Source organism: Carex rostrata, chromosome 1 (assembly GCF_964058835.1).
Source record: "Carex rostrata chromosome 1, lpCarRost1.2, whole genome shotgun sequence".
NCBI classification, from domain to species: domain Eukaryota; kingdom Viridiplantae; phylum Streptophyta; class Magnoliopsida; order Poales; family Cyperaceae; genus Carex; species Carex rostrata.
Window position 1 is genome coordinate 20191675 of NC_135918.1, and position 10885 is coordinate 20202559.

The 10885-nt window shown below is 36.7% G+C and overlaps 1 protein-coding gene and 1 long non-coding RNA gene across 2 annotated transcripts in view; both read left to right on the top strand.

The window, feature by feature from the left end:
* Positions 1-8168, top strand: part of LOC144563329 (uncharacterized) — an 80213-nt gene extending 72045 nt beyond the window's left edge. Inside the window, exon 3 of the long non-coding RNA XR_013514316.1 lies at positions 7943-8168. This is a non-coding gene — a long non-coding RNA (uncharacterized LOC144563329). The remainder of the gene's footprint in view (positions 1-7942) is intronic.
* Positions 4460-7911, top strand: LOC144563283 (FBD-associated F-box protein At4g13985-like). Its single transcript, XM_078312735.1, has 5 exons — positions 4460-4647; positions 4989-5083; positions 5941-6797; positions 6882-7037; positions 7594-7911. Exons 3-5 carry the CDS (start codon positions 5991-5993, stop codon positions 7759-7761), a joined length of 1131 nt encoding a protein of 376 aa, XP_078168861.1. The 5' UTR covers positions 4460-4647; positions 4989-5083; positions 5941-5990; the 3' UTR covers positions 7762-7911.
* Positions 8169-10885: the final 2717 nt, after the last annotated feature.

Below are 10885 nucleotides of genomic sequence, written 5' to 3' on the forward strand. Positions count from 1 at the left end.
GTTGGAAAGGCAGACACACGGGGATTGCTAGTCGTGGTCGGGACCGATATGCTGGAAATGCTAGTTGTAGTCGGGTTTGATATTGAAAAGACCGATACATGGGGACTGCTAGTCGTGGTCGGGACCGATATGCGGGGGCTGTTAGTCGCAGTCGGGTTCGATATTTGAAAGACCGATACGTGGGGATTGCTAGTTGCGGTCGGGACCGATATGCAGGGAATGCTAGTTGCAGTCGGGTTTGAGATATAACGTATCACTAGTAATCGTGCCCGTGTACAGCAACGGGAGCAAATTATGTAGTAAAAAATATTAAGCTCCTTAATAAGGAGGAGAAATAATTTAAATCAAATTTGTAGAGAAAAATAATGAAATACTATATTTATCTACAAGATAACACATGTGAACTCTAGTGTAGTGGTAAGAATTTTGACACCAACAGAACCCAACTGGGTTCGAATCCCGCCTTCAGCAGAAAAAAAAAAGAAAAGAAAAAGGGTGCGCGGTGCACAGGCTCGGTCCGCAGGTGCCATGCATGGTTCAGAGGCGCGGTCCACGGGTGCGGCGCGCGGTCTACAGGCACTGGGATCATATGCGGCACGACCAATGCATACTTAAGTGTTGAAGCTCATAATTTGGAAAATTCATCTATGTGCGATCTGGAAATTCAACGGCTGAGGATCATTTCGAAAAGAAAAAAGTAAATCAGGACCCTTGCAGGATCTAGACATTAAGCTCCTTAATAAGGAGGAGAGATAAGCAAAGTAATGATCAGTGATATAATGAGATTTTAAAGTAACAAGTGCTCATATGAATGGTAATCATTGCATGATAGGGTAATATAGATTGCATTTTGGTTGTTGATTAAATAAAGTTGTTTAGTATACTAAAACATAAGATTTTACAAATATTCGGGCTGAAACTAAATTCCGCATTGAGAGAATGTTCGATCTCTCACCCGTTCTACTTTTATGTGGGTTCCAGAAAATGACGAGGCTAGGAATGAGCACGAATAGAAGGGGCGTGGATTAGGAGGTCAACGAGCAGAGGTAATGAAGATGAAGAAGTCGAGCAAGGACAAGAGTGAGACTAATCAACGGGAAGGCTTATGATTGATAAATGCCACATGTTGTTTATTTTTGTTTCCATGATTCAATAATTGATACATTGAGCAGGCATGACAGTGTTTGTATTACTAGCCATGTCCGCCATGATCGTTTGTTAAACTCGTTTGATTATGAAATAAATGTGGCTTTATTTATATTGTTATTGATAATGTATGTAATGTGCACACGCCTTACGTGTAAATACGTGACGAGTTGTTCCGGATGTGACACAAAAGAAAGCTTGCTATTATATATCCTTGATATTCGTTTGTTCTGTCCAATTAATACCAAATGCAAAAGATTAATAATTGATATTGTAATTCCTTTTAAGCCATAATTATACTTGCCATCAAAACATCAATAGATGTAGCTGCTTAGAAGATTTGAAAATTCCCATTCGGCACTTTATAGATGAGACCATCCATCTGTTGTCAATATTTTATATTTGATTGTACACTGATTTTTTACCCTAAGGTTAGCCCTGTATACATATAGTAGTGTTGTAAAAAACGTCCGTTTAGATGGATTAATCGTCTAATTAGTCGTTGGCGGATATTAAATTGTCATGGATTTTCTTGAATAATCAGTCAATTATTTTCGATTATTTCTGAATAATCGTTTGGCAGTACCCTTTCCGTTGGATGAGCACATACTGTTATTTGGACGCATAATGTTATTTACAACACTGATATATAAAGTTGGATTATGGTACTTTGCGAAGTAAAGCGAGTGTTTATTTTACGTCTATATTTTTAATTTTAAAGTTTAAAACGTCGATCTAAATCGATCAAGTTGATCTCCATATTAAATTGTGTTTGGAGACCAAATTTTACAATTTTTAAAAATTCTTTACTATTTTTCTGGAATTTTTATAAATCACTGTTTTTTCAGAAAATTATGGACCATAAAAAATTAGTGATTCTAAAAAGTTACAATAAAATTGTAAAAAAATTCTAAAAATTGTTAAATTTGTTCTTCAGCACAATTTAATATGAAGATCAACTTGAATAGTTTGGATCGACATTTTGAACTTTGAAGTTGAAGATATATATAGACGTGAAGTTACTTCGCGAAGTACCGTAGACCAACTATATATATATGCAGAGAGAGAGAGACAAAGAGAGGGGTTGGCTACTCTACTTCCATAAGCATATGAGGGCATATGCTTATAAGTCATTTTTTTGCGTTTTTAATGTCCAAATGGTCGATCTGAAGCACTCAACATGTTCTTCATATTAGAATGTGCTTGGAGACCAAATTTTACATTTTTTGGAATTTTTTTATTATTTTTTCAAAACAAAATACATTAATATGGAGAACATGTTGAGCGCTTTAGATCAATTATTTGGACATTGAAAACAAAAAAAATGACTTATAAGTATATGCTCTCATATACTTATGTAAGTAGAGCAACCAACCCCCCTCTCTCTCTATACACACACACACACACACACACACTTCTAGCTCTCTGGACCATCGTATCACATTTAGATTAGTGTTTTCCGTTCGCTAGGTTTATATGTCCGCTAGGTTTATCTGTCTGCCTCTTTCTCTCTCGTTCGAACTCTCTCCATAGCTTAGCTTTTATGGTTTGAAAAAGCTACAGTGTAGATAGCTTTAGAACACTAGTTTGAACGGTTTGAATTCATCGTTTGAAGTTGATTTGATAGGTTTTAGAATTAATGTTATATAGATTGAAATGACACTGATGTCATACGAATTCGTATCCTCTGCATTAACTCAAAAGAAAATCTTTTGAGTTAATGAATCTCAACCGTTCGATTTGCATTAAGATTCGTGCAGATAAGATCCGCACTAATATTTGAGAGTTCCCTATGTTATAGGTAAGAGTCGAATTGGCTCCGTTTAAAATCGAACAGTTAAAATTTTCTTTTGAGTTAATGCAGAGGATACACATTCGATGTGATACTATATCTAAACATAATTATTCCATTACCTCATAGCATTGCTCTAAAACTAAAGAATTCATATCACCTGAGGTAACAAAATATTAATGCTTAGATCAGGACTGTCAGATAAGAATCCGCACACAAATCAAAGCGATTCGTGCATTCCTCCTCTGATCAAACAGACTGTATCTAAACAGAATTATTCCGTTACCTCGGAGCATTGCTTTGAAACTAAAGAATCCATATCACCTGAGGTAACAAAATATTAATGCTTAGATCAGGACCGTCAGATAAGAATTCACACAAAAATTAAAGCGATTCGTGCATTCCTTCTCTGATCAGATGGACTGTATCTAAATAGAATTATTCTGTTACCTCAGAACATTGCTCTGAAACTAAAGAATTCATATCACCTGAGGTAACAAAATATTTATGCTTAGATCAGGACATTCAGATCATAATCCGTAAGCGATTAATATCTATGCTTGATTAGTATACATTATACATTTGTATTGTAAATAACGGTATGACAGTTTAGTCATCGCTAATGACTAATTGGTTGATTAATCGGTCGGATTTTTGTTACAACACTGCTATACACAGTACCGTAGCCTCAAAATAAAATATAACGGCTTGGATTGAACTAAAAAAAGCTTCCTTAAAGATACAACACAATCAAAACTGTTGAATTTAATCAGACGGCTCGTACTCTTATATAATAATTGATAATTGATTTAAAAAATAAATAAAATGCTTAGATCAGGGCCGTCATATCACCTGAGGTAAGAGAATATTTATGTTTAGATCTGAACCGTCAGATCAGAATCCACACGACAATTAAAGCGATTTGTGCATTCCTTCTCTGATCAGACGGAATGTATCTAGACAGAATTATTCTGTTACCTCAGAGCATTGTTCTGAAACTAAAGAATTCAGAGCATCTACATCCCTGAAACTATTAGAGTTTCTAATCTGACGTGGCAGTTTCTAATTCAGTTTCAGGGATGTAGGAGAGTTTCTTATTTAGAAACTATGCAGAAAAGTTTCTTATTAATAAACTGTTTATAAACTCTATGTTGGCTAAATGATTGGCTCAAATTGTTTCTCCTTCTTAATTTGTTGCTGACGTGGCTTAATAGAAACTCTAAAATGAGTTTTAGAGATGTGAGAGTTAGAAACTTTAAATACTATAATTTCTAAAAAGTAGTTAACAGTTATTTAGAAATCCTTTTGAGTTTTAGAGATGTAGATGCTCTCATATCACCTGAGGTTGCAAAATATTAATGCTAAGATCAGGACTGTCAGATCAGAATCCACACGAGTATTAAAGTGTATCATGCATTCATTCCTCCTCTGATCAGACGGACCATATCTAAACATAATTATTCTATTACCTTAGTGGATTTGCTCTGAAACTAAAACCCTCACCTAGTTCCCTCGATTCGCTCAGTTCCCCTCCGATCGAACAAATTTGTAAAAATTGGAAGCCCTTCCTCCAAATTTACACTCCGATCATCTATGACCCTTCTCCGGTCACCGTCACCGGCGATCTACGCCGACGCCTCATTTTGAAACACAACCCGCTGCTGCGCTGCTCTGGACAGCCACAGCGACAGTGGCGCCGACGCTTTCTGGTTCTTTTCTTTGTTTTTCCTATTTGTATTGTTCTGTGTTTACTTCAATAGAACAGATTGTGTGGTAATTTTAGGTTATGTCAGTGCAGGCAGAAATGCACAATTGATTGAGCTGATTTATAGTTATATAAACAAAAAAATTGATTAAGATTGTGGCTTAAATCACTTACTAGTTTTGTTTTTCAGCATAATGATTTGTGGTGATTGGTACAATAGTTCATTTAACATGAAATAGGTTTTAGTTCAGTTACCACTGTATAAAAAAAATGTAGAATAATCTTTTCTTGCATTATTGGATTTCATATTCTTTCTTAGACATATATGTTATTATGTATGAGCAGGTACTTGTTTAAATAGATGCCCATCTCTCTCTCTCTCTTTCTCATTGGATCTGGTTGTGCCTCGCCCTAGAATCTTGCCTGATTGCCTCGCCCTGGTAAGCATTTCTCCCTCACACTCTCTATCTCTCTGATTAGATACTAAAATTGTTCTCAACAATCTTTCTTTCTTTCTTTCTTCGATTTTCTGTTAAATTAGTTGCGTATGTGTATAGATCTTTGGTGTTTTTTGTCTTAAGCCCCATTTAGTAAAGGAACTTGGAACAGTTTAGACTACTTTTTGTTGGTTCATACAAAATAATTTATTAATTATGTTCCTAATTTGTGATGTTCATACAAGTAATTAAATTGATTATTCTTTTGAGGGTTAAAATTTAACATAAAAATCATTAATAGTTGTCATTGCTCAATACTATTGTGCAGTTCTGTAATCATTTTATTTTGATTGATTTACACCAACTGGGCTCAAGCGCAATAATTACTGAATATGTACTTGTGCAAATCGGAAATTATCAATAACAACTTCATGACATGCATTTTAGTTAGCTTTCTTTTTTGCTCTCAATATGCCTACGGTAGCTTGTAAGGTGACTAATTGCAAAATTTAGGTTAATTTGGCTTATTGATTTTTGTAAAAACTAAATTGAAAGTGATAGTTTTTTAAATGTTGGGAGAAGAAAGAAAATAGAGCTGATTTCAAATTTTTTGTTAGAATTTTACCAATAAATGCTGATTGAGTTCTTAAAAAATCCATATACATTGCTGATTATAATTTTGCATTCTGACCTGTGGGTGATTTGGTGGCAATATTAGTTTGGTATATCATTGTTCATTTTTCTAGCCTACTCCAACTTGTTTGGGACTAAAGGCTTGGTTGTTGTTGTTGTTGTTGTTGTTGTTGTACATTTGAGATAACTTATGGCTGGTTTGTTCTTTTTTTTGCATTTCAACACAGAAACGGTGCATGTGAGGTCTTTGACGAACTGCCTTATTGAAGGGTGAAAGATGGATGGTACAGATCTTGCCATCGACAGTATAAGTGATATGCCCAACGAACTTCTAACACGAATACTCTCCTTGCTGACAACTGAAGAGGCAGTGCGCACGAGCATATTGTCTAAAAGATGGACATATCTTTGGACTTCCATGGATACTCTCGACTTTGACTTTGGCAGCTGTATGTTTGGGGACTTTTACCATGAGAATAGATTTCCGCGGTTCATTGATGGTGTATTAAACCATAGAGGTTTCTCATCCCTGGATAAATTCAAACTGACGTGGCAGTCTGATCTAACTAGAAGCGATTATGGTAATGTTGAAGAATGCATTAGTTACGAAGTTACTCGCATGCCTCGGTTCATCGATATTTACATTGGTACGAACCTGATCTTCAAGTTGCCTGATTCACTTCTCAATTGCGGGTCAATAAAGGAGATGTCATTGTTAGCTGATAGTTTATTTGAAAGCAAACCTAAATCTATAAACCTCCCTTCTCTTCAAAAAATGGAGATTGGTCATACCTCCATCGATGATGATTTGATAAAAATGTTTTTATTGGGGTGCCCTGTCCTTGAAGAATTGGCCCTGACGAGTTGTCGGTTGATGTTTAAAGAGATCAACTCCAATGTTCTGAAGAAATTGACTATTAAGAAATGTTCTCTCCGTACAACATCATTTACATTGAAGAACGCATCATCTCTAGTCACAGCAGACCTAGATATTGAAATTCCATATTATAAGGGTGAACTGAATCTTCTTGGCAGCCTTCCAAATGTTACAAGTCTGAGGCTCAATGCATCTCGCAATGTCCTGGTATGCTTAATTTTCAGTGCATCATGGCAGAGGTGTGAAATAGTGGTAATTGCATCTTATTTGATATTCTTTTCTTGTTTGTAGATATTACTCAACAAAGATATTCCAAACTGTCTGATATTGAATAACTTGAAGAGCTTGGAACTAGGAGGATTGGAGACGAGATCTGATTGGGATTTATTGGTTTGCTTTCTCCAGCATGCACCCAATTTAAAGAAGCTTGTCTTGAGCTTTGGTCAGGTAATCTCTCTCTCTCTCTTTGTGTGTGCTGGGGAAAGGAGGGGTGGTAGTCAAGATGCTGGTATTTCAGTACTGTTCATAATATTGTTTAGTTGATGAGGTAGCATCTTTCTGGTACAAGTCACGTGTTGGTTTCTTTTGTTTTTTCTGATTTTGTACTCGGAACTTATTATATTGGGCACCAACCTTTTGAAAATGAGAGGGATATCTTTAGTACATCATCACTTGAGACTCAATAGTTAATATTTCACCATACATGCGAGTATGGTACTGCAGCAGCTGATTTGTTCAAAATCTGATAACTGATAATGAGATACTAACATATATATAATTTTTGGCAATTGAGCAATTAATGTACTTAGATGTATACATCTTTTAATATCAAGAATTTAAATATTGATAATGCAATATCGCTTGTTTGCACAAAATGCAAGTGTTGTGACAACTGTCTTATTGTCATAATAACTTGTTATTATAAACTACCATGAGACTTTTATTAGGACATGTTGTTGTCAACTGACTTACTAACTTTTATTGTCCACCACCGGGAGTGAAGTCATTGTGCAATATGCATTACTGGGGAAAAAAGTCATTTGCACGTGAATTCCTTGAGATAGTGGAGATAAGGTTTGTGGAGAGAAGCTTTAACAAGAAGATTGAAAAAACGGTGGTGAAGATTATGGGTGATCTTGTAAAGACCATAGGAAACATTGTAACCCTCTAAGTTTGTCGATCATCCTTCAAATTGTATGACAAGTTCGAAAACTGTTTTTGTTGGATAAATCGGTGATTGGATGCTATGTCTTTAGCTATTAATCTGTTCTTTTAACTTTTAAGTTAGATTGTTGCAAATAAAACTTGTGCTTTTTGGCTTTGTGCAAGGAACACGTAGTGCTTGTTGTTAGCTGTGATTTTTGGTATAATCCTACTTTCTAGCTATGAAAAACTTTACTTGTTGTTTGGAGTTGTGGTTTTCCTGCTATCTTTTAATTTTCTTGAAGAGTTTGATCAATTGCCTGAGAGCCTTTTATCACCTCTGGTTCTGCACCTTAGCATGTGCACTTTATGTATTTGATGTAATGTCTAAGAGAACTCGGTAGCCAATAACGGACCAGAAATTGATTAGAAATTGATTTGAATATTACTAGTAGGTTGGAAATGCAAATTATTGACAGTTGTAATTGCAAGTAACATTGGATTTGCTAATTGTCTCCAAAACTTGCATATCCAATAATATATATCATTGTTATCAATCTTCAACATAGGCCTTATATAGGCGATCAGATCCTAAAGAAACTAATCTTATTTCATTAACTAAACTATCCTATTGAATGTAGGAAAATATAGAAAATTATATAAAATCTAACTCGATTTCGATTGTTGCAGTCTTACATGACTTACGTTGCATCTCTTTCCATTTTTTATATAACTTATCCTAAACAAGCAGTTACATGGCTTACGTTGCATCTCTTTCCATTTTTTATATAACTTATCTTAAACAAGCACTGCTGAGTGCTGATTACCTATTTTGAGGAATTGTGACCCACAACCTATGTTAGCAATATATGCTCTTATATAGCCGATTTTTTTAAAAATACCCATTTAATAAATAAAATTAATAAAAATAACCAGAATATCAAGACATTTCTAAAAATACCCCCCCCCCCCCCCCCCCCCCCCCCCCCGTGGATAATATCCGCGCCCCGGAATATTAATTCCCCCCCGCGGATAATATCCGCGCCCCGGATTAAAAAATCCCCCCCGCGGATAATATCCGCGCTCCGGGCCGTTTAATATTTTTTTTTTTTTTGCTGCAATTTTTTCTTATAAATTCTCTCCTTAGAGAGAGAGAGAGAAGGAGAAGGAGAAAGATTTCAGAAAGAGAAAGAGAGGAGAAGAAGAGGGAGAGAAGGAAAAGGCATCGTAACTCAGGTATGCACTGTTCACGTATTTACTATTTATGTGTATTTTCTTTTCATGCACTGTTTTTATAATGTACGTATACGTATTTACTGTTCACGCACTGTTTATGCACTATTCACACCTGTTTGTTCACTGTTCATATGTACTGTTCAAACACTGTAGAATTACTGTTCATGTGTACTGTGCAAACACTGTAGAATTACTGTTCCCAAATACTGTTCATATGCCCTGTTCATATGTACTGTAGAGTTACTGTTCATATGCACTGTTCAATCACTGTTTAAATACTGTTCATATATACCGTTCCTAAATATTGTTGACAATTGAAATTAGTAAACTGACCAAATATTTGACATTTACGAATGTAGTTCATTGGCAATGTCTATTGGAATTTCATTACATTTTGGAGGGAAATTCATAAATGATCAGTATGGTGTACGTTACTCCAAACCTCCAGTAAATACGTATTGGGTTGAAGAAAATTTCTCATTCGAGGAGTTGCATTCGCTTATTTATGAAGCGAGCGGCTACAATAGGAATCACTGGAAATTAGAAATACAGGCCCGTATGCTCCAAGCAGGAAAGTATCTCAGAATCACATTGCGAGATGAAGGAGCATTTAGAGGCCTGCTTAGGAAGGTTGTGAGGTCCGGTGATCCTCTGTTGGAAGTTTTTGCATGCCGAATTAACAGAGAGTCAGGAGCTAGATGTTCATCCCAAAATTTGGCTGTAGAAAATTATCAACCAAATTATGAACTACACACTCCTCTATTCGTACCCGAACCAATGCCAGTACTAGAACCAGAACCAGAAATATACAGTAATTCACCCCAATCTCCACCTTTTATCCAACCCCAACCACAATGTCCACCTTTTATCCCACCTATATCCGTAGGTTCTCCATCCTTACCTGGACCTGAACCAAATCCTCACCCCAGACCGCCACCAGTACATGAAGATCCAAACGAGTCAGAATTTGAATTTATGAACGAGGTACCGGATGAGAATCTGCAAACTGGGGATGAATGGGGGGAAGGAGACTTGGATGATGAGGTAGATGAGGAAGATGAAGAAGATGAAGAAGATGAAGAAGAATACACACAGCCAACTGTGAGGCAAAATAGAGATATGCCGTTAAGTGGCCGTTCTGAGACTCACCCGTTCCTAAACTTCAATGACACATCTGCTTTTCAAGAAGCAGATGTTTCTTACTACGGTCATCGGATTGAATACAAGAGTGAGCTCGCAGCAGGCCAATTCTTCACCAACAAAAAGCAACTGACGAAAAAGATCAGAGAGTACCATGTTGACAAGAACCAAGAGATATATACGAAGAGAAGTGACACATCCAAGCTAGAAATTAGATGCCGCACTTCGGGTTGTCGTTTTAAACTGAAGGCAAGAGCAACAAAAATTGGAGATACATGGAAGATAACTGAGCAAGACACGGCTCACACATGCACATCTGAGTACACCAGGATCGACCATGCACAATTGACGGCATCAATTATCGCAGATATCATCGGGCCTAACATTAAGGAAAACCCCACTATGAGCATCCGGAGTGTGGCACACTGCGTGAAAGTTAGGTTTGGCAGTATAACCCCGAAGTACAACAAACTTTGGAGAGGTCGCGAGCTTGCAGTAGCCCGGCAATTTGCAGGTCACCTGCGTGTCACCCAGGCTCTGAATCTGTCCTCGGACCAGCCTGATACCTACTGGTTTTCCGTGAGGCTGGTTCTTGTACAGGTGATGTCCATAAAATTTCTTGCCAAATGCATGACAGTCTTCATTCGTGGGAACTCCCCATTCTGGCGATTCATTCAGCACAGGTACCCCCACCGGTATCCGTGACCATGCCCAGTGCTGCAGTAAAATTACTGGCCCGTACATAACCTTCTGTTTCTTCTGTAATTTGAAGAATA

Excerpts from the sequence above, each read along its gene's own strand:
- LOC144563283 (XM_078312735.1), top strand. The coding sequence starts at position 5,991 with ATGGATGGTACAGATCTTGCCATCGACAGTATAAGTGATATGCCCAAC. Across the intron at positions 6,798-6,881 it reads ATGCATCTCGCAATGTCCTG|ATATTACTCAACAAAGATAT; the intron begins GTATGCTTAATT and ends TCTTGTTTGTAG. Across the intron at positions 7,038-7,593 it reads TTGTCTTGAGCTTTGGTCAG|TCATTGTGCAATATGCATTA; the intron begins GTAATCTCTCTC and ends CCGGGAGTGAAG.